General features: G+C 44.3%; 1 protein-coding gene and 1 long non-coding RNA gene across 2 annotated transcripts in view; one reads left to right on the top strand and one right to left on the bottom strand.

Annotated features, from left to right (window-relative positions):
* Positions 1 to 746: 746 nt before the first annotated feature.
* Positions 747 to 23,813, bottom strand: part of CTNNA1 (catenin alpha 1) — a 102,162-nt gene continuing 79,095 nt past the window's right edge. Inside the window, exons 11-17 of the mRNA XM_009633786.2 lie at positions 18,390 to 18,590; positions 17,155 to 17,306; positions 14,239 to 14,349; positions 12,517 to 12,698; positions 11,629 to 11,734; positions 5,150 to 5,284; positions 747 to 2,202 (exon numbers count right to left, since the gene is read on the bottom strand). Of these exons, the coding sequence (XP_009632081.1) occupies positions 1,915 to 2,202; positions 5,150 to 5,284; positions 11,629 to 11,734; positions 12,517 to 12,698; positions 14,239 to 14,349; positions 17,155 to 17,306; positions 18,390 to 18,590 (1,175 nt within the window). The 3' untranslated portion in view covers positions 747 to 1,914. The remainder of the gene's footprint in view (positions 2,203 to 5,149; positions 5,285 to 11,628; positions 11,735 to 12,516; positions 12,699 to 14,238; positions 14,350 to 17,154; positions 17,307 to 18,389; positions 18,591 to 23,813) is intronic.
* LOC118451745 lies at positions 2,210 to 3,735 on the top strand. Its single transcript, XR_004841294.1, has 3 exons — positions 2,210 to 3,225; positions 3,359 to 3,529; positions 3,606 to 3,735. It is a non-coding gene; the product is annotated as an uncharacterized LOC118451745 (long non-coding RNA).

Below are 23,813 nucleotides of genomic sequence, written 5' to 3'. Positions count from 1 at the left end.
CGGGGCCGCTCCAGGCGAGGAGGCCCCCGGCTTCCCAGCTGGGCTTTCAAACCAGCTGTCATCAGGTGGATTGCATAGCATGAAATAAAACAACCTGTATTGGAAATCTCAATACCTATAAATGTATCTGTACATCTTATACGTGGGCTGTTCTTTAAAAGCTCATTAATCGATTGCACTGGGGGGGGTGTTAATGTGTGTATTTTGGAGAGAGCCCCAGACTGGCCCAGGGAATGCAGCCTTTAAGACGATTACATTAAGACCAGGAGAAGAAAAAAACATGTAAAAAAGCAATTAATAATTATATATAAGACAACCCTATCTACAGCTTATCTATTTCATTAACTCTTAAGCGTCAGCGGAACGAGCACCTTCGCTTACCCTCCCAGCAGCCGCCCATTTAGACGTTAAGGCGTATGAAAACCAATATATAATCCAGCTGCTTGAAAACAGAATGAATTTGGCAAAAATATCCCAAGAACTATTTAGCTTAATTCTGATCAGCATTTTGGTAACGCGGCAGCAGTAACCTCGCTACAGTAAATTATAACCTGATCAAGATAAATAGAATTATAACCGAACGCTGCCAAGGATCGCTCTGAAATGGAGATGCAGTTTAAAACATTAACGACCAGCCCAGGCTGCTTTCCTGCTTAATGGGCGCTTTACAGAAACAGCGGGCGCGACTTTGACCCGCGCAGGCGCTGCTGCTCCAACGCTGGGCTTTATTGGTAAGTGTAAAACACGCTGAAATTCATAAAATTTAAATACGACGGCGAAATTATACCTTGTAGCTATAGTTATCACAAATAATGTACAGTCTAAATTGCAGCCTGAGCAAACATTATTTGCTGGGTGCCTTTGGAAGCCCCAGGCGGGATGCAGAGCAATTATGAGAAATGAGTACAAAGCCGATTTGCATCTGAATGGCGGGGAGGGGGAGCAGGGGCGGGCTGGGAGCCCGCTCCATTCACAGCACCACAATACGCCGGCTGGTAAAAGCAACTTTATTAGTGTCCCGCAGCAAAATACATGAGTAATTTGTAACCAGGCATTAAAATTCCCGGCCGGTGTCTTACAGAAGTAATCAGCCGCCTCCCTGATCGTGTGTCCCACGGGGTTTGCTCTGGGTGCTCCCCCAGGCGAGAGGCGTGTGAAACCCCCTCCGAAAAGGCCCGCGGAGGCACGGGCGGGTGCCCCGTACGCCAGGCAGGGTGGGAGCCACCGGCCTGGCAAACAGCTCTCGGGCGGCCCAGGGCGAGCGGCGTGGCGAAACCACCGAGCGCGTCTCCAAAAACGCCCCCCCCGCTGTGCGGGACCCAGCCCGGGCGAGGCTCTGTAGCTTTTCCAGATGTTTTCCAGTTGTGGTCAGGCTGTTGCGGCAGCGCAGCTAGCGCCTGCTGGCATTGTCACGCTCCTTTGAGCGTACAAAGCTCGCTCCCTTGCCACCCCGACAGCGGGAATACACTAATACACACAATACTTTAATTAATTTTTTTCAGAGTGAAAAGATTGCAATTTCCCCCTCTCAATCACCATGAAAAACTGCAGTCTCCGCGTAGCATGATTCAACTGTTAGTGTTAACCATTAGTGTTGCTGTAAAACCCTCTTTGGTTATAGAATATTTTATTTAAAGCGAGATTATACAAAATAATTTTCCTCTAGAAATACACCCCTGAAATCTAAAAGCAATCTAAATGAACACTCTTCCGCAGGCTGAAGCTATACTGATAGGACTTATAAATTTGAGCATTTCCCCACGTAATCTAAACAAAGTTATCAAAATTATATTAAGTAAATACATTTTGAGGAATAGTAAACTTTTGAAAAATCCTTAGAATATTAAAAGTAGAGTTCTGGAAGTAGCAGTAGTGGGCTAGAGAAAAAAAAATAACCAAGACCGAGACCTCTCTTTAAATACTCTCCATGGCCTTGAACTCACTGAGGGCCTGCACCGGGTTAACGTGTTTCTTCTGGGACGCTCTCTTGATTTTAGTTTGGGTTTCATCTTGTTTCTCCCTCTTGACCAGGGGTTTCTTCTCCGGAGCCTTCATCTTCCAAGAGACAGCGGGAAGATTGAGCGAAGCCATGCCCTGGGACTTCTGGTACTTGGTGGATGCCACGTAAGAAGCCTTCACGGTTTGCACCACAGCGTTCATCAGGTTCTTGGCTGCTTGGATGAGAGACATGGCACTGTCCACCTGCCGAAGGGTAACACACAAGCGTTACACGCCGTGAAACTCCCGCCAATACGGTATTCCAGAAAACGTGATAGTCCTGGCGCGTAAAAGCACTCGAAAATGGATTTTTCTGAGTTTTCTTCTGAAATCTGAAGTTCCAAATTCAAGGTGGTATTTTCGTTTGGACACCAAGGGGTAAAAACCTGACTTGTGCCACCAGAAAAAAGAAAGCGCAATGTTTGCCCACAATCAGGGCCTTTTCCATATTAACGGCAATCGAGAAGATGCGAATGCTGCTGTTTGCTTTTGTGACTAAGCAGCAGCTCATTCCCTAATGGAATTAGTAAAGCTGTAGTAATATCTTAATCACTGATAATAAATATTTAAATCACCCTAGAATATTGAGTTGTATTGGAAAGGAAGGAACGCAACTGCATCTTCAGCCAGGCCTGGAGCCCTTTCCCAGGTGGTTTCTGATTTACAAGAGCATTAAAATGAGGAAAAACCAAAACAAAAAAGCATTTGCTGAAGCTTTAGCACATGGCAGAGATGAAGAGCCAGAAAGGGGGCAGGGTGGAAGAGAGAGGGGAGGACCACGGAGGTGACCCCAGCTGGGACCCCACTTCTGCGGGCGCCGGTGCCCAGCTCTGGGCAGGACCTGAGGCCTGTGAATGCCAAACGGCCTGGGCAGGATTTCTGCAGCTCCGCTAAGCTTACGCGGGAGCTCAGCTGCCTCTACGCACTTAAATTCTGGCGTTGTAGACTAGATCTAAGGCAGGCTTGGGGAAAAACCTTGAAGCCATTGCTTATCTAGCAGCAAAATAAATTGAGCAGGAGGTTGGTTGCTTTTCCTGCGGTGCTGGTACCTTCCTTTCCACCACGCTGCGTTCAGTACCACAACAGCAGATCTGATCTGCGCCCTCCAGTGTCGTCCGCTTTCCTCGCCTCTAGTCATCGCGCTGGAAAACACTTTCATTGCATTTGACTATTTCCATGACTCTTCGCAGCAGGAAGAATCACATTAAATGCAAGGAAAGCAAGGAGGTACTTTTCTAAATGAACTGTCAGATTGCTTAGGGTGCGAGCTCTTACTGCCTTGGTTGTAGCTCTGCTTTCACCAAACTTCCGTGGCATATAGGTGGGGGGATGTTAACGTTGAAGGGAATTTTACTTTTAGACAGGTGAAGCGCCTGGACTGGCAGAGGTCTTCACCTGATAATCTGATGGAAGTTTAACACTACTACGGCCACGTTCAGCCCCAGTGGACGAGACTCGCAGAGAACAGGTAAAACCAGGAGATCGGACCCCAGATGCCAGCCTGTTCCTGTAACTAATTTACGGCAGAAAGGTATGTAAATTCTGAAGACGCCAAGTAACCCTGGAGTACGTATTACTGCATAATGACACGTCTCCTTCTTTGACAGCGCGGTGCCTTCAGCCTCCCAGCTAATAGGACATCAGGCACGCAGCGGAGACGCGCAGCAGCACATGTTTCATTACATCTCGTCACTCGGCTCCGCTGTGCTGGAAATGCGAGCACGCGGGACTGGCAGCAGTAGGATTGAAGGGAATTTTACTTTTAGACAGGTGAAGCGCCTGGACTGGCAGAGGTCTTCACCTGATAATCTGATGGAAGTTTAACACTACTACGGCCACGTTCAGCCCCAGTGGACGAGACTCGCAGAGAACAGGTAAAACCAGGAGATCGGACCCCAGATGCCAGCCTGTTCCTGTAACTAATTTACGGCAGAAAGGTATGTAAATTCTGAAGACGCCAAGTAACCCTGGAGTACGTATTACTGCATAATGACACGTCTCCTTCTTTGACAGCGCGGTGCCTTCAGCCTCCCAGCTAATAGGACATCAGGCACGCAGCGGAGACGCGCAGCAGCACATGTTTCATTACATCTCGTCACTCGGCTCCGCTGTGCTGGAATCCGAGCACACGGGACTGGCAGCAGTAGGAGGTGCGGCAGAGAAGCCCAGCTCCCCTGTGAAGGCGCTAAGCTCATGCAAGCGTGGTCCATCTCCACCACTGCTTCTGCAGCAGGTTGCTGCAGACCTCCCTCAGTGCCCACTGCCTTGAAGCACTCGTCCTACAATTCCAGCTTGTTTGCGAGAAAAAAAGATGTGCTAATAAGTTTTAAGTATTTGAAATCTCTAAATGGCAGAAGGGGGTAAGGTTTTTTTTCCCCATTTGTTTTTAACGATCCAGGTAGCAATACTGGACTATTAGCCATTTCTGTCCCTTCTTCAAACCTCCTCCCTCAGTTGTGACATGGCTGGGCAAAAGCACCAGTGATCAAACGTACCTGTCTAGGGCAAGGAAGAATATGCCAGAAGAAATTAAGAATTTAGCGCTACTTCCCTCCCACCCAATCTCTGTCCTATAAATTCCTCTTAGAAGGGAGCATTTCATGAACTACACTGAAAAAATTATTTGCCAAGTAATGGCCAGAGAAAGGAAGCAGGCTGGCCTACGGCAGCTTTCAGCTGTCATAAAGCAGAGCAGCCACTAAAAATCCCTGCACTCTTCAGGGCACAGCTATTCTGAAATATTAACATCCCTGGAGCACTGCAGGACCCCAGCACGTTCCAAGGCTGTGGAGGGACATGGGGTAGGTTTAGCTATGCCGACTAAAGTGATTTAACCTCACTAAGAGTGAAGAACAGTCTGGAAAAACAGTAAATTACACAAAGGTAAAGTGAATCTGCCTACAAACACAGCTGAGTAAGGAAAAGTGAAGTCTGTATTTGCATTTTCCCCCCTTTCAAACAGTCCATGTTTCCTCCAAGAACAACGAGGCATTGCAGGCATCATTATAAACTTTGCATACATTAAAACTTTGAACATTCCAAAATCTCTTGTCTACATTCTGTATTGTTCAGCATAAAAGCTTAGCTTGGAATAATTGTTACCCCTGGAAGAAAAACCGCATGAACCGGACACGTCATAGCTCATACATACCCCAGACACAACCAGCTCCCCGCCGAGGTTTTGAACTTCAGCCTTCACCTTGCTACAGATATTCAGCTGATGGCAATAGAGCGCGATGCGCTGCAGGTAGGCTAGGAGGTCCTGCTTGCACGCAGAATCGGGGCACTGGGAAAACAAAGGTCAAGTTTTACTTTGCAATCACAAAAACTGGAACAGAAATAATTTGGGGAGGAACCAGACAACCCCGCTCTGAAATAGCAGATGTGCTCCTGAGATTATTCCACTTTCTGCTGAGCTTTGGTGTTCCAAAGACAACTGAGCAATACACGGGCATCACTAAATACATCTAAAAAACCCAGAGCTACCTAACAGGTTTGTTAGCTGTAACAGGTCCTTCCCTGCACACTGCACAGGACACAGCAGCAGTAATTTGACATCCAAGATCTCAAGTTGCAACTAGCAGATGTTACCAAATCCAGCCTCAATTTCCAATCTTAAGTATTTTAAGCTAGGAAATGATGAACCTGACGGTTACTCAATCATATCCAGCAAAGTAGATATTCTCCTGACTTCTGCTCCCATTTCTTAGCAGTGTGGAAACTAGATTCCTCACCAGGCACGAAATAAAATTTTTAAAGTGCTTGCTGAAGCATTCATCCGTAAGATAAAAGTAACTTTTTCAGCTTTGCAATTGAAAGACTACGTAGGTACCGGAGACTGCAGTGCAGTTCAGAAAGCTGTTTTCTCGGACAGAAACGAAGGGCCGTCCCTCGCTTTGCAGAGCCGAGCGGTGAGACGATTAATGAGCCAGTCTCACGCTGGATTTCAAAACAAGAGGAGCCCTGCTGAGGGGCGGCCACAGTCCAAAACGGGATCCGTAAGTATAAGACAAAAAGGCTCCGGGAAGCCTTTTACTACCCATGCCAGTCCTGCGGTAGCTTTAAAAACGGCAGCGAGCATGGTGGCCAGCGTCGCTTCTCCAAAGAATAACGGGCCATCTCAGATCTACTGGCACGCTCTGGCTGCGTGAAGACCAGTGAACAAAGCAGCTGGCACGCACTGAGCTCCACAGACCCTCTGCCCACCAGCCTCTCACGCTGCTGCTGAACAAGCCCGAGGGCGTGCGTGCCACGCTCCTGCTCTGTGCCTGCAGCGCTAGCGGGGCACCCCGGGCTGCCTGCACCCCGGCGTGGGGCACCAAACACCTCACGACTGGGTAAATACGTGGGCTGTTGGCCAGCTCTGGCCTCCGGACGTCACCGGCTGTGCTGCCAGCAGCACCTGAGACAACAGGTTTTAAATCAGTCTGGATACATTCACGATGGCAGAAGCTATTGCAATAGGGATGCTGAGGGTATCACGGTCCGACAGGTCGTGTACTGGCAGACCGAAGGCAGGCCCTGCCATGATCTCCATCATTCCTAGACAGCTGCACCCCATCCAGAAACTCCTTAAATCTCCAGCATCCAGGGTCTTGGTACGCAGTCCCCGATCACTAAATGCAGGCTTTCTGGCACCCCATACACACACGCACTCATGTACAAAATCCAAATGCTCTTCCCTGGCCCCACAGCTTAGCTGGACTCGATGGCAAGCAGGGCACACCACCCACCTTCTGCTTCCCCCCTCCAGGCTGTGCAGCCTGCCCGACCAGCCGCTTGTCCCAGGGAAGCCTTGCCTCCAGACAAGCACCAAAAACTCCACAGAAACCACCAGTGGCCGCAGTGATTTACCAGTGATTAGACGGGACAAGGAGAGAAGAGTCCTGCTCTAAGCAGCATTCGCTTCTCTTCGCCCAGCACCTGCTTGCTCTTCCCACCGACCAGACCCTGCTGAGATTGAGAGCGCTGCACGGTCTGCGAGAGCTCTCCTCCACACTCCCCTGTTCACAGCAAAATCCCAGCTCATCTACTACCCCGGTCCTGTACAACGGACTGCCAAATGAAGATTCATAACAGACGCAGTATGCTTGGGAGAATAACCTTACATCTAGCACCAATTTACTACTCTAAGCTTCACTGAAGCTCAGGTTTATTGCTTATGGCCACACAGCCTCCCCTCTCCTTTCAGAGCAAGGTAAGAGTCCCCTGTGGGGTGTCAGTGGTAGGGTCTGAGCCCTAATTCTCACTGCAGACCTTCTCTCCTTAGCTACAGTTCTAGCTGTACAAGATGGAAGCAGGAACCAAAGGTTCCCTGTGTATAAAAGGCACAAAAGGAGCCTGCACCAGAACAGACCGTCGTGTCGCACAAGCAGGGGGTCACAATCACAGGGAACATTTCCTTCCCACACCGATAACTGATCTGCCACAGCAGCCATTTCATTTGGAAAGGAAGGTGAGCATAGCTAATAAATAGATTTGGTTTTTTCCAGGGCCAGAACAAGTGGGGGTTTTAAGCCAATATGGGTTTTCAGCACAGCAGAGAGAAAACCACTGTACTGTACATAGAGATACCCCCGCACGGCAGGGCAGAGCTGTGACCTAAGGCAGCACACATACATACACACGATGCACTACGACAGGATTTTTGGCAAGCTGGGACAAGGAGGTCAAGCTATGTAACACAGGCTACGGAGATCTGGATGGGTTTGCGGGCATCTGACCCTGCGTGTCCATAAACTAACAGAAATCACCTTCTTGTTCCCAAGGAAAGCTCATGAAAACACCCAAAGTAGCTGCAACTCTTACGTAGGCACGTTGCTTCCATCAGTGAAGTGAAAGCCGTGAATAACAAAGCAGCAAAGCTTGCAGGTTAATTTTTTAAGCTAATCAATATTAGTCAGCAGTACAAGATGTTTTAGAGAAAGTCCACAAATAGCGTCGGCCAAAGAGCTAATGAAAAGCTGAAATTACCATTTTGGAAAATGCTCTCCATCTCCCAAACAGCTCATCTAACAAAGTGAACGAGCAGCACGGCGGCAGATTGAATTGAATGTTGACAAATGCACAATAGCGCACGTCAGAAGGACCGCTAAACAATTCAAGGTACTTTATGGGATGTGAGTTTATGGAAACCATTTAAGAAAAGACACTCTCAAGGAAAGAGGCTGCCGCATGTTTACCAATGGCTGAAGGAGGCAGCAAAATATTAGTGGGGAAGCAGTGGAATAGGAAATATTATTCGGTTGTATATATCACTATGACCTGAGTTGGAAAACCACATCCTATACCGTGTGTGCTGTTTCTATGAGTGGAATAGAGAATTCGGCTCAAAGACAGATGATGTTTGAATAGAGATGTAACACAAGATAAAAGAGAACATCGACAAAAGGCACTGCGGATGCCTGTATAAGCCCTGTCCTTTCCTACGCAGGAACACTCAGATAAAAACCAAAAAACCCAAAAGGCAACAATTTCAACAGTGATTAAGAAAGATTACATTATTGTATTAATCTACAACAGCCATAGACACAAAAAACCCCGTCTGCAGAGCTAGCTGGGGAGGATTCCCACAACACTGTCACAGCAGATAGCTGCATTGTAGACAGAAACAAATGTGTGCTGGGGGACACCCCCAACTCCCCAAAACACGATGCTGCCACAGACTCAATGGTAGTTGTTGGCAAAAGCCAAGCTGGCTGCTCCAAGTCAAATCCAGGATCCATCCTGGACTGAGCAAACATGCACGCACATTCGCTTCTTACCACCCCAGCCGAGCCTGTGAAGGAGCAGAATCACCTTTTTCTCCCTTTTTGCAAAGAAAAGGGTCAGGGAAAGACAGAAGAGCTCTCCTGCAGTGCGTGTGCTGATTAAGACAAGCACACAACCCCCATGCCCACGTGTCTGGTAGGTGTAAGCAAGCAACCGCACAGACTTTTCTTCCTCCCACTGTATCTCCCGTTTAGGGTAGCCATAATTCAGAATAAAATTCCCCCGCCAGCCCTGTGTAACAGCTGGGCTCAGCAGTGTTTAGTTCGAGAAGCTGAAGGGCATGTAGGGGAAGCAGTTCCCACGGCAGGACAGGCACGTGGCAATGCGTGCCAGCAGCTGCCACCCCGGACAGCCGGCAGCCTCTGCCCGGAGCACATCCCTGGAGCACATCCCCGCAGCACATCCCCGCACCAGCCCGTGCCCGGAGCACATCTCTGCACCAACCCATCCCCAGAGCACATCCCCAGAGCACATCCCCGCACCAGCCCGTGCCCGGAGCACATCCCCGCACCAGCCCGTGCCCAGAGCACATCCCCGCACCAGCCCGTGCCCAGAGCACATCCCTGCACCAGCCCGTCCCCAGAGCACATCCCCGCACCAGCCCATCCCCAGAGCACATCCCCGCACCAGCCCATCCCCAGAGCACATCCCCACACCAGCCCGTCCCCAGAGCACATCCCCACACCAGCCCGTGCCCGGAGCACATCCCCGCACCAGCCCATCCCCAGAGCACATCCCCGGAGCAGCCTCTGCAGCGCACGGACCAGTCTCGACAGCAAGAGCCTGCTGGAGCGTTTTACTGGGAAGCAGGGCTATCCCTACGCTTCCCTCCAGCTCCTTTCAATTTAATGATCAGATACTGATGCAACCTCCCACGACTATCAAAGAGAAAAAGCAACAGAATTTTTCTTTTGCTTTGTAAGTATTTCAACATTGGGGAAAAAAAAATAATACGGAGAATCATTGTCTTGCTGCAAATCATTTTCATCTGTGTTGTACTCGTAACTTCTTCATATTCCCCCATTCAAAACAAGCAGACTGCTGCTTTGAGTGAAAGATGGAACACCTTTGGGAAAATCTGCCAGATGATGGCTAGACACTTTTCAAGAGACGTGAAATACCTTGGATAATAGCTTTTATGGTTTCAAAGGAAATGTGCTGTAAAACTGCCTGACGGCAGGAGTTAGGAGTTCCTGACACACTAACACGAGGGGTCATGATTCACCCGGTGTCACATGGCGAGCAGGACATAAAAACCCATCCATTTGTTAAAAGCCCATATTAGGCATAGGAAGGCATTAGTGCTCTGCTGAAATGGTTGCGTTGTACGTCCTCTGTAACTGCCAGACGGATCTACATTAACAAGTTTCTGAAGAGTATGTAAGCATACCTAATGAAATATGCAAGCTGAAAGTATTAGTAGAGTACGGTGTCGGGGAAAAAAGCTATATTCTTGTCAAAATGACTAACATTACAGTCCTGCCTGTATTTATCTTCAAACATGTGATTAATCTTTTACATTTTTAAGGACCTTACTTCTACTAAAAGAAGCCATTTAGTTTTCTTCTATATTTTGAAATGGCTTGGTGCAGAAAACCGTATACCAAGTTTGCATAAAACATGTGAATTTAAAAAAGCATTGTAAACCTTCAGCCCAAGATCCCCCGAGATCTATAACATAAACTGCTCCTTGCTTCATTTACCTACAGCAGCAGCGCACCTGATTCTTCCAGAAATACGGCTGTCAAAATGCCATAGCAAGGAGACCCATTTAAAAAAGCACTTTTCAACTTTATCTCCCCATCAAACATTTCTCACTGCATCATTAATAAATTAGGGTGAAGACAACATCCTCTGGATGCAACATTTAAAGAGAGATCTGCATTACAAAGATTTACTTCCAAAGTGACACGGTTTTATTTGAAACCTCGCATTATGAATTCACATTCAGAGAAGGACTGAAAAGCAAGCAACAGTTGTACAGAATAAAGTTTAGTCCGTGATCTCAGACTTAACCTACCTGCATTTCAGGGCCTCTCTTGAAGGCAGAATATTATTACTAATGCTGATGTTTCTCTGCAATTTGGGTGTGGACCAAGACCAAAGGTGCTTTTGCTTGGCCCAACCCAGTTTCTGAAGTGGCTCAGGACAGGCAGATGCAGTGCATAAAACCCTGAGCTGGCCCATACTTGTTCAATCCTATAGAATTCCTTTCAAATACCTTTGTACATAGAGCACAACAACATGCACCCCAGCCCGGGACAGCGTAGAAAATGCCCAGGTCAGTACGTGCCTTGCTCAAAGTCTACATCAACTCTGACTAGACAATGAAAAAAAAAAAACCTAGAGTTTTGACAATCTCAGTCTACGGGGCATTTGAAAATTGTTAGTATTAAAAAGCTGCCTCAAAAATTAAATACTAAAGGTTGCGCAACAGGCCACGTACAATAATGATGGCGTTGCCTACGCAGTCTCGTCATTGCTTTGGAAAGTATTGGGCATATTCGGAGCACGAATTCAGTTTCAGTCCTGTTCAGTTAGAGAAACTGGCCTAGATACTATGCGACACGAAGCAGTGTTGGCATGTTGCTACCTTAAAATGGTAGGTGCTCGATTTAAGCCAAGGAGCTGCTGGCATTACTGCTGGACGTATTTAGCTGCTTACACTGCTTAGGGTGGCAGAAGAGCAGCTAGAAAGGAAAGGCTAGAATTTTCCAGCAGCAAATCTGGAAATTCTGTTAAAAACCCCCAAAACCTCAAAACTAGACACACTTTCTTCTGTTCATCATGTCTGCAGTACTAAAAGATCTCCTATTGCTCATTGGCGCTGGAGGCTTATGAAAATGAATTGTGACTTACATGGTCAGCAATAGTCCGTCCCAGCTTGTCCATCCTTGACCCAGCCTCGGCAATCTTCTTGGCTGCACTAATCACATCTGACGTATTTTTCAGTGGACCTTTACCTCTGTAAAACAAAACAGAGTCTACCTTCTAGCACCAGAAAACTGGAAGAGTGAACTGTATATTGCTTTACTCATCCCGTTCCATATAGTACTGGAGCTGATTCCTCACCCAAACTGCATGAATAAGGTTGCACAGAAATAGGCAGGCGTAATCATTACAGCACCTTCATTTTCAAGACAGTTTCCTCTTTCCAGCCCCTCCCCATATTTAGATTAAATCTAGGAATAAAAACATCTTAAATTTCACTCTTTTAAGCAATCTAATGATGATAAGAGATAACATTTTAGAAGACAGATTTGCAATTTTCATGGAATGCAACATGAAGTTTAAAAAACAGCATTGTATAAAATCTGGTAAATTAATTTCAAAAGGCATCAAACCCCCTCTCTTTCTTTTGCAAATAACTGCACTAGGAACTATTTCTGCAGTATAGCAATATCAAGAAGCCCATACAATTTAATGTTGTAAGAAAGTGAGCAAATATATATATATATATGTGTATATATATATTCATTCCTCGGGACAAAATTCACCCTTAAGAAAGAAAGAAAGACAGGCAATAACTGCTGTGTATCTATAGATCAATTTGAACAGTTATTACCACCCAGTCACTGCATAGTAATGTATCTCCTGAGCTAATACACAAGCTTTAATAGGGTAACATTTAAAGGAAATTATAAGAAGTAAGACTCTTATGAGTACTTGGAAAATATTTCATTGAAAGATCAGCATCCCAGCCAGTTCTGAGAGAAGGTGTTGTGTGCACAAATTAAAAAGACTCACCTGGTGAAGTCTGTCATTTCCATCATAATCATACACATTTGTTTTGCCAGAACAATTATATCATTACCGCTGTCATCCCATTTTGATACTTCAGCATCCAATTTACTCTTTTCTTCCTGGAAGCTTGCGACTTGCTCAGCAATCTTAGCTTTTTGCTCTTGAGGGAGCTGAGCCATGATAGCCTGAAAGAGAGAGTTTTCTCACATTGCCTTTTGCCGCTGCTTGTAGAAGGCTTTTTGGAACATTTCACTAATAACCAATTTAAGTCATGTAGATGGGGGATAAAATTTTAATAGCAATGCTCTACCTAGAGGCTTTGCAGAACCATTTCCTTCCATTTTGAACCAAAGTTTACGGTCTTTCTTAAGAAAGAGTGCCCAGAAAGACAAGCTGACATCTGAAATACAGGCATTTGCATGATAAATTTGTTAGGCACTGAACAAGTGCGCCAGATATTACCATCCATCAAAGAAAAATTGCATGAAGAGGAGGGACTTGCCTTTTCTACAAAATTTAAGAGTTTTAAAAGGAAGTTCCACTTGGATATCTTTCAGTGTTGCAATGCAGAGAAGAAATATTACAAGTCTCTTTCCTGCAAAGAGCTAGATGTACTATTTTGAAACATGCATAGTGAGGAAAGAGTAAGTGAAAATAAAGAGAATGTGCTTACTCCTGAATAAAATCTATTAGACTGGGTTTACAGCCTGTATGAGACTTGATACCCTTGCCTTCATAAATACTAGCAGCATTCACGCCTCCAGGAGCAGGTGAAAAAGAGTCTTCAGCACAAAAAAAAAAGCCTCTGGCAGCAGCCGTGCTAAAAGGTAAATTAGAAATGTCTGCATTTAAATAAAAGGGGGGAGAGGGATACAGGAATAGAGCATGCCTGTACAAGGAAGGAGAGCATAAAAAATACTCTCAGTTAGTATATTTTCAAAGCCAACATGGCAGAAGTTTGATAAATAAGGCCTAGCTACTTCTTGCCTGCTTTCAGGCTAGAAGGGCTTCACAAAAAAAAAAAAAATCTTTCCTGGCACTTTCCCAAGAGTGTAAATGGTTATCGATCCAGAAGGGGACATGTCAAATAAAAAACAATAGGTAAGGCCTGGTTTTCCTTCAATGTACTGATTTTAAGATTTCACCTATTAATGATTACATATTGCCTATCAGTGCTTTCATTTTTAACAGTCATAGGAAAGGCAATTAGTTTAAATGATTCATTTTTGAGCTCTTCCAACACTGCCTTGATTAAACACTCAGTGGCTAAACACACACCAACATATGCGTGAGAAGACGTTTTGTGAAGAATGCCTGAATTGCAGAGTTATCTGTTTCTTGCCCACAAATTTAGCATTTGTCTGTTGAAAATAACAGTACAATGCTTTGCCCCGTATCATCTGCCAGGAGCTCACCTAACTAAATGGCAGTGCCTCTAATGTCTGCGATGTCAAAGTATAAAGTAGTTCATCAGTATTAAAAGGATTTTGACCTTTCAGCTCATCCAAAATAAAACACAGACGTTTCTGACATCCATCAGACCAACACATCCTGCATTTCACTTAACCTCCTTTTCAGAAGGAAACTGGAAACAAAAGAATGCCAATTTTCTGATCCAACATTTTCACCACCACCCCCAAAAAATTCAACCTGGATTTTCAAAGCAATTTGAACTGTTTCCTGAAGGCAGGCCACACTTTCATAATGCTCAGATTTCTTCCTTACCCTCGCACTTTGTCCAGCAATGAGCTGATCATCTTCGGTCTGAATACTTGTTCTGCTTCGGACGTCAAAATCCTCGGTCTCAAAGTCAGAATCATCCAACTCTTCGGGAGTCTGAGGGCAGAGTATGGCAGTCAGAGTCAAACAACAGATTTTATGGCTCTAAAAATCAACAAGAATCTTGTTTTCCAAGCAGAGAGAATGGAAGTAAGTGACAGTAAAGGTTATTCCATGTTTTCAAGAAAAAGGTAAATATAAGGGCTGTATCCAGCCTGTGAACACATGTGATTGTGTAAGCTTGACTGCTCATGTTAAACACCATAGGGATCCCCAAAATTACATACCAGTAACTAAACATCTGAGATTTGTCAGGACGCTAATGCACTCAGGATTTGAAACACAGAAAAAAAGTTTTTGCAAAACGAACAGGATTTTTGCAACTTGGGTAAATGTAAAAGCTTCACTTGAGATTCTGCAGCTAAAATTACACACAGCTTTAAGGCCTGGTTCAAAACCACAGACGTCGTCTTTAGCACAATTATGAATCAAAGCATCGACTAAATTAACAACAGATAAAATACATCAAAATTTATTCTTATCCCCCAGGAAAAGCTGAAAAATTTTAGCTAGTAAAGGGCCAGCTTTTATGCTGTAGGCTAAACACATCTGACCTAGTTCCTGCTTGCCTAGGATTTATTTTTGCTACTGCCAGTCTATAGCTGGCAAACTTTTTATAAAGCTTATCAAGTTTAAACAGCATGTTTGTCAAAATACTGTGTCTTTGCCTAGAGTGGCACTTCATGACTATTTTGTAGAGATGGATCAACAAAGAACTTCACTGATAAATGCAATAAATTGTGATTAACAGATAAGATGCAAATAAAGTCCCCGTTCTTCATATTCCTTTCCTATGATTTGAATTTTACAAACTTGTTTTCCAATACAGACATATTGTGATACAGTTAAAATAAAGATGGATACGCAAAACAGTTGCCAAAAAGCAAAGGTGAGCATGCTGACAATCAAGACCTAGGGTATTTCCGCCACCATCTCCTCTCCATGCCTTGAAGAACAGAGTATATTCACAAAATTGGCATAAGGACATATACTAATTAATAGCTCAGCATATTGATACTTAAGTTTTTTTTTAAATTAAAGAAAACCGTTCTGCTGCATCTTTAGAAACAGTTTATGATTCTCAAGCCTCCTTCTCTTCCCATCCATTCCAAAGCCCAAACAACCTGGGGTATACAAAGCGTAATTCTGCCTTTCAACCTGTCATCGAGAGCAAAAACTCCTCTGGGGAAGATGAGAGATTGCCTGGGGATCAGGGAGGAAAGAGCTTTACTTCAGTAACCTACAGATACAGTGAGATTTTAGTTTTGTAAATACACTGCATAAACACAAACATTAGGTGTTTGAGTGACTTTTCCTTCTGGTTCCTGTGAAGGACAAGTGCCACCGGACAAAGTCTCAAGCGAAGAGGCTTGTTTGCCCAAGCCGAGCTTAGCAGCATCCCCCTGCGAGCGTGGTTACTCCTGGGGTCCAGTTTGAGACAATGCCCTGCAGAAGTGGTGGCCTGGCATCTCCATTTGGACGACTCTCTATCTTAAATACAGCCTAGACCTTACAGCACTTTGGACAACAAATACTAACATTTTAACTTTTTTATAGGTCACTGATGCGCCACCAGTGAGCTGCCGTTAGCTACTGGCAGCTGCAATAAAGCCGTGGCACCCCGACATCAGAGAGGCAGCACAAGGGGAAATGTCAGGATTCCTGGCATGGCCAGCTCGGCTAATTACCGATGACATGGAATTGGCAGTCGTGCTTTCATGTCCTGAATAACAAGGGTTTAGCAGGGGGTGAATGAAATTAGTTTGTCTGCATAGCAGGAAAGCACCGATATCTTCATCCTACATTGGCTGTCCATAAATCCCGAGCTTAAGTGTGAAAAAAAATTATATGGAGAGCTCATACGTGGTTGTCAGCTTTTCTTCTGATTTTTCCATCTGATTCTTTGCTTTAAGCAGCAAACATGGAAGATACTATTGCAATGGTTACTATCATCACATATATTCTGGGGCTGTATGGCCTCCATTTACTTATCACCAAAACGCATCTGCCGTGGTTACCATTCTGCTAGATGAAGGCAGTTTCTCCGCAAGGCGTTTATGTTTGAGTCAGAGGGGTACAAGGAAAAAAGAAAAAAAGGAATAAACCCCCTACATTTGTTTTTGCTGTGTCTGGCTCCTGCCCATTTTTACCACACTAAGATTCAAGAAATACGCCCATAGGTCAGCCTCAATCAGAACTTTCTTTCCTGCATCCCTTCAATCAACCGCAGGAGCCCTTCTGCGCCTTCCCCACACGCCTCCTACCATCACGCAAGCACAGAAGAGACAAAGCCTCTGTGAACTGGTCCCTGTTTACCGAGGTTAGCCAATTAACGAATTACATGCTCTAGGAACTACAGACTGAACTCATTTGAACCTGTTTTTCACTAACTAGCATTAATTCTCAAAAATGACTTAATGAAGAGCCATCAGGTTTTATTTCTAGGCTCTCAAACCATCAAAAAGCATCTACAGTTAAGAATGCGCTCGCTGTTGTTAAATCAAAGGTCACTGATTTTAGCACATTAACAAGCAAGGCATTAACATGATATTACAAAAGATGCGTGAAGGGTATTTAGCATCACAACTATGGCTATCATTGATGCTCAGATCTGTCTAATGAATTTGAATCAAAACATACTTCTGAAGTACTCCACAGAGTGATTGAGATTCTGAATGTTAATATGAGCTAAACAAAAACCTTCCGCTGTCTGCTCTCAGTAAAACTGATGCATGTCCGTTCAATAGAGGTGGGGGAAAGCGAGCGGAAAAACAGAAAGCTGTTTAAGCAAGTTATGCTCACCCGGATCATCAGTACGGCTTTCCTGATATCTCGTATTCCGTCGTACACCAGTCGCGAAGCATCGATAAATTCATTCTCATCCATTGGCTGAGCAGGGTCTGAGCTCAGTGCTTCCACAGCAGCTTCTACTTGCTCAGTAAACCGCGGCATAACTGAATTAAGAAGACAAAATAACAGTCAGTCCCCATCCCAGTGCCATTTTCTGTGTGTGCCTCGTAGTTAACCATCACTGGAAGCTCCACAGTGGTTCCATTTAAATTCAAAACATTTGTTATAGACGGACGCCAACACTGTAGCTCAAGTCTTACCTTCACTTCAATTTCTAGTCCCTCTACTGCTACTTGTTTTTTTCCCCTTAGACAGTGAAAAGTTTATCGCATCCTTCTACTGGACAAGGGGAAAACACCTGGGGAAGCAGTTAGAATCTATGGAATAAAATATTAACCATTGTGTTTAATATTCCCTGTAGATGTACATAATTTTTGTGGAAAAAACCTAGTATTACCGTGACAAAGCTCAAGTTTAACAAGGCACTGAAGAGGGCAGGTTGCACTGCTGTACTCGAGTGACTCACTGCAGCCCAGGAAGAACATCACAGAACCATTTACAGTCTGTTTGTTTCTTCAATGTCACCCTTGATTCTTCATCAAAGTTGTAATTAAAGGAAACCAAACAACTAATAGTTGGCACAGCACGCATTGAAGCAAGCATAGTCATTCCTTACCCTAGATGGATGTTGCCAGCTAGTTCACAGGAAACACCCTAATTTATCGTTTAGGGGTGGGTGACTACAACCTGCAATGTTTCGTCAACGCTTGCAAAGATATAGCCTAAATTATTACCCAAAATTTATTCTACTGGGCCAACAGGCACAAATCTTTCTGGATGCTGAACAATGACAGAGCCTGGTACAATACTGCAAAACGATCAGCGAACCTTTGAAGCCCTGACTCACTGTTTGGGACTCGCTCCCCGGTGTGCTGAGCTTTCTACAGCTCAGCCAGCGACAGCAAGCGCGTTCAGGGAGACCTTGCGCACTGCTGAGCTTTAAGCCAGTCAACACAGCAAAATTATATTTCTCATTTTGCAACAGCTCTGCAAATAACTCCCACTAATTTTCATTATAGTATGTAAAAGGAGTCTTTAATAGATTTCACAGGTACGTTCGTATCCGGTTGCCCGTGCACTTGTAAAGCAACATGAATTCAGGGATCTTGGGAGTAACCAACTCTTACCTGTGTTGGACAGTAACTTAGTTGCTTCCAAAACCTTCTCAGTGTAGACTCCAGGTTCGTAGTTATCCATTTCAGAAGTGACAACATGAATGACTCTAGCAGCACGTCCTCGAATGGCACCAGCTGTGCGGTCTAAACCATCAACATCTTTTTCTTGGAGAGCAATGACACATTTGTTTACATCTTCTAAAATATGATTCTCTGGTGGTGAAAGAAGGAGGATTTAGATGGTAGTATCTTCTTTTTTGTTGCAGTCATCAGTATTGCAATTTCTCAGTTTGTGACCTGCTCTATAAAACCTCCAGCGAGATGCTGTAAAGCATTAATTTTTAAGCTTGCTATGACCATCAAACAGCTGACTTTCCCAACCAGGTGTTAAAAACACCATCAGTCCATTTGCCTACTGGCATCCACGCTTCTTGCCCCCATTTGTACTCGATTTTACCAACAGAAAAGCTGAGTTCAGCTGAACTCTTCCCTAGCGTGTTTCTTTCCATATTCCTCCCCTGGACTGCCAAAGCCTTTATTCCAAGTATTTGCAAGCCACTCCCCTGTCATCCCACGTGCGTGGGGTGATGAGGCACCCTCCCCAGTGCCACACCTGATCCACTCAACGCTCTAATAGACTGAGGCACTTGTTGCACGTTTCTAGCTTCCTACATAGTGTTTTCCCACAACCACACATATACCATCAGAGAATATTAAACTGTTAGTTCTCCATTCAAATTTAAGACACATAAAGCATGCGGTGATTTATGCAGAAAGCGTTCCAGTGACAGAGTACTTACTGCCTCTTAAGAAAGCAGAAAGTAAAGCCAGAACCTCTATCCGTAATTTACTTTTAGAATACATATTTTCTTTCTTATACGGAGATATTTCCCCCCCATTTATCAAGTCCAAGAGGCCCAAAATGAATAAAAACCCCCAAGAGATTTCTGAAGATGCCTAAAGAGGCTGGGATCCTCATCTGGGGAAACCTACCCAAAAGGTCTTCCAAACCCTGTTAGAGACCTCTTTAATGTATCAGTACCAGCGCCCTGACATTGCCATCCAACATCAGCATTTGGGCTGCTTGGTAAGGAACCAACTTGGAAACATTTCTATTCTGTCACTTAAAATAGTTTCCAGCCTTACTTACCATCGACCTCATCATGCCACACTGCCAATCCGAGCCACTGAAGTGGCTGTTATTCCCTACACAGGTAGCAGAAGAGCCATTTTGCAGGCGTTTGTGGAGATGAGAAGCACATCGAGTTGACCGATAGAGGATTTGTATAAACTGGCTGAAAGGAGTGCTGCTGGAAGTTACGCTTAATTTACATAAAATTAACAGAGCCAGGTGTAATATTGCGAGACTTCTGTAAGCAACCTGGGCAAAAATTACCCTTGTGAAATACCTCTGAAGCAACTCAGCCTGAACAAGTTCAGCTGAGGGCAGAATGTGGCCCTAAGAGGGAGAAGCGCAGGTTCATTAGTGATTTGACAAGTCAGTGAGCAGGCAGCCAAGGTACAAGAGCTGCAGCAAGGAGCACACAGAGTTTTGGTATTTAAAGCAAAGAGACAGACATCCCTGCAAGTTGCAACAGAAAAAAGAAAAAGCATCAGCACCAGGCAAAAACACAGACTGTTTATTGCTTGAATTCCTTAATGAATAAATTAAGCCACAGACCATTTAAAAGCCTCTTTGGATTATATGAACTTTAATAAAAGGCATGGACAAAATGAGGATGAATATTTAAGTGCCTGCTGATCATTTAATGTCTTTTGCAGGTGCGAAGTTGTGAGAAAGATGATTCTAAAGAAAGATAATCTCTCACGGGGCAGTCTGCAAGGGGCCCTGGGGAAGTACGGGGCTGTCAGGTGCATCCACTCTGGTTACCCTCTCCAGTTGGATGATAACAAAGCAGATGTGACACTGTTCTGTGTGCTTGTATGTACACCCACTGCTACCTGTCCTACAGGCATACGGAGCACCAGTGTCTGGCACAAAATGCCATCTGCTGAGGCCGGGGTGGCAGAGCCCAAGAAATGCTGACGCACAGGTTCACCGCCAGTACCTTCGGGGACGTGGTAATGCCGTCCTGCATCAGAGCTAACAGCCTTCCTGCTGCTGAGCTGGAGAAAAATCTCACAGCAATAGAATAGAACACAGAATATAACACAGGTGACAGCAAAGGGATCTTGTCCTACTGAAATAACTACAGGGAAAATATGGTGTGGTTTGGCAATCAGGGAAGAGGGTAAGAGGAAAGATAGTTTTCCAATAAAAATGATTTTTAGAGTAAACAAGGCAATACATAAAACTGCGAAAAGCTAACAGAATTAGAAGTCTCCCACGGCTGTCAATGTCAATCCACCCCCACCAAACATCTTCCACCTCCACCCACCTCCCCACTAAAGGGATTAAGAAATCCTTTTCCAAACATCCCAAGAAGTCTGTGAGGGAGGCTGGGGGCTACAGGAGATCACAACCCAAGAGCATCCATCAGGAGATAAAGCCACAGGGGCACAAATGGAACTCTGCTTCTCTGCTGTGTCCCCTATGGAAGGTCTTAGAACAATTTCCATGCTGGACCCTCTCTTGACAAGGGACACTGGAGGAACCAGGTCAAGCAGCAGCATCAGTAGACATGGTTATGGAACAAATACTTGAGTGTTCATACACTTGCAAATACAGTATTCATCTTGTAATGAAGAAGGACAATCATCGGGCTCCAGCAATATTCATTCGGAGGCTCTTAAGATGAAATAGCTCTGCTGTGATGGGCAGTCTCTTGAGCAAACCTCTGTCAGCAGCAGGGGAACAGAAGGCAGCAAATAGAATGGGTTTTTTAGAGGGTTTCAAGGGAGATCCAGGTAATTTCAGAACATTGAATTTGACAATTACACAATCTCTGCTCTAAGGAACAGAGATAGTGGGCACACAAACGCACCCAGAGTGCTTAGGGAAGGCACTGACAAGAGGGATAAGAATTACAGAAGGTATAAAAGAGCTTTGAAACGAAGAATAATGAAACAGGCAAAGACTCAGTGGTCCAGAAAGAGATGACTGACTAAGTGTATGACGGAAGTCTACATTTACAAACAGCATGAAGAAAGCAAGTAAGGAAAAAACCTCTTCACCATCTTGTACTACAACTAGGGGCATCAAATGAAGCAAATCGGCGACACTGCAAAAACAAGGAGGTTCTTCACACCGAGCACAGTTAAGCTGTGAATTTTGCACCAGATGATGGAGATGCTGGTGGTTTATAATGGTAGAAAGAGCAACTAACAGAAGCTTAAATGAGAAAAATCCGTCAAGAACTATTCAGCTGGTAGCACCTCGGTTGCTGGAACTCCCTGGGCTGCAAATCACTCATGGTTGGGAGCGTATAGGAACAATCTTCAGCCTACAGGACTCCTCTGCTGTTAATCTCCCAGGCACTGACAATTAGCCACCACCAGACCGTAGTCCTAACTCAACAGGGCCTTTCTCATGCTATGCCCTTCATAAAATGCTGTAACCTGCAAGCTTACCTGCAATACTGTGCACATAAGTATTCTCGTAGGATATTCTGCTATTATCTAAATCCAACATCAAGCCTTTACCTGTGCACAATTAGTACAATTCTGTAGCATAAGCTGAACAATGAATACACTTCATGATGGACAGCACAAGACATGGTAGGAATGTGCTATCATATACACACACACAGACCTACGAGGACACTTTCTAAGGTTGCTTACATCCCAGTTAGTCACTGATAAAAACCCTACTATGCACAAACATCCTAATAACCCCAAATGGAACCTGGTATAAATCATATTTGTCATAATTTTATCCAAAGAGATGTTTAGACTTTTAGCAGACGAATTGGAGTTGTGGCATTTATATGGAAAACATTTATCAAAGTTCAGACAAATAATATTTAAAGCATTATTTACCGCTTTAATATTTTTCTAACATCTTCTTTGATAACGCAGCACATACAAATAACTGCTGAACACACTCAAGTGTCTGAAGTAGTCTCAAGCTACAGCATTTCCATGGCATCATTTTGGTGGCAAGCACACAGAAAAGGAGTGTTCCCTGCTTATTGCCAAGCCCTTGAAACTCTTCAGAGCAACTCAGCAGTGGGCCAACACCATAACCTGTCCCCTCAAAAGCAGAGTACCCATCTCCTCAAAGGGCCTATGTGAGGATGGAGACCACTCGGTTCCAGTGGCTCGACCCATTTTGAGCCAGCCCTGTAAGAGAAATACAGCGAGGCAGCTTTATACGGACTGGGTTTTCACAGACGAACAGCTCTTTCTCTTTAAAATGTTTTGTACACTTGTGGGCAAACTCCAAGTGGAGCCGTGAACATCAGCACACAATTCTCTCTAAATATATTTCCCCAGAAATAGGCTCCTCGCAGCTGTGCAATTTCAACTACTGCTGCAACAACGAGCACGCAGTCAGATACAAAGAACGAGGACGTTCAACTGCCTAATAAGTCTATGCTAACTCCCTGCAAAGAAAATTTTTATCCAGAACCTGGGGAAACACAATACAACATGTATACAGGCCACTCACCGTAGAAACATTACTTGGATTTTTTATGGTTTGGGGTTTTTTTCTTTCTTTTTTTTTTTTAATATTTAAAAAAAAGTCCTCTAATTCAGGCCTAGTTTTTGTCTACATTTCCTAGATATGTTCACCTGGTACTTCTGATGCCACACATCTTCCTGTGACATCTCTCTCTACAACCAGAGTTTTTAGGTCACTTGAGATGCCCAAGCCTGTTTGTAGCAGCAAAATTGGACCCTTGGTTTGCAGTGGTAATTTGTGAACCCTAGTGCAGACACAATTCATGTGGTTATATCACCGTGTCCTCTGACTAGAGCAGAACTAGAAGGTGTGGAAATAAAAATGCCCCCCTTATTTCTAGGTCACAGCAGCTAATAGCAGGTCTTTATCAATGATACCAATAAAACAGATAATCTCGGCAAGCACTTTGCCAAACGGAATTATTAATCTATTATAATTATCTAATCTTTTTTAAAAACTTTAAAACTTTACTAAACCTGACATGGTTAAAAATATTCACAGAACATTTTCTACAGGAACAGTTTCATTTTAATTAACTTGTACAACCATGGTTTGATATTCTTTTTCTTTTTTTTTTTTAACGGAAGAAGAGTCTGAAGTGAATTGAGGGATCGTCTTTTTTGCTGGTTTATAACTCAAACATAAACACATTCTATTTCCCCCAATGTTACCAGTGAGGTTTGTCTACGGTAGCTAGATGGCAATTCATCAATAGTTCAGCTAGCAATTCAAAATCTGGAGACATAAAGCATCTTTTGATATGTTTAAGCTGATTTGTCTACTGATATGTAAATATATACATTTATGCATGCACGCGCCGTAAGTGCAATGACAGGTTTCTACAGTACCTG

This window comes from Egretta garzetta, unplaced genomic scaffold (assembly GCF_000687185.1).
Source record: "Egretta garzetta isolate BGI_Z169 unplaced genomic scaffold, ASM68718v1 scaffold60, whole genome shotgun sequence".
Lineage (NCBI taxonomy): Eukaryota > Metazoa > Chordata > Aves > Pelecaniformes > Ardeidae > Egretta > Egretta garzetta.
The sequence above is the reverse complement of the archived record's forward strand: the minus strand, read 5'-3'. Positions and strand labels throughout refer to the sequence as shown.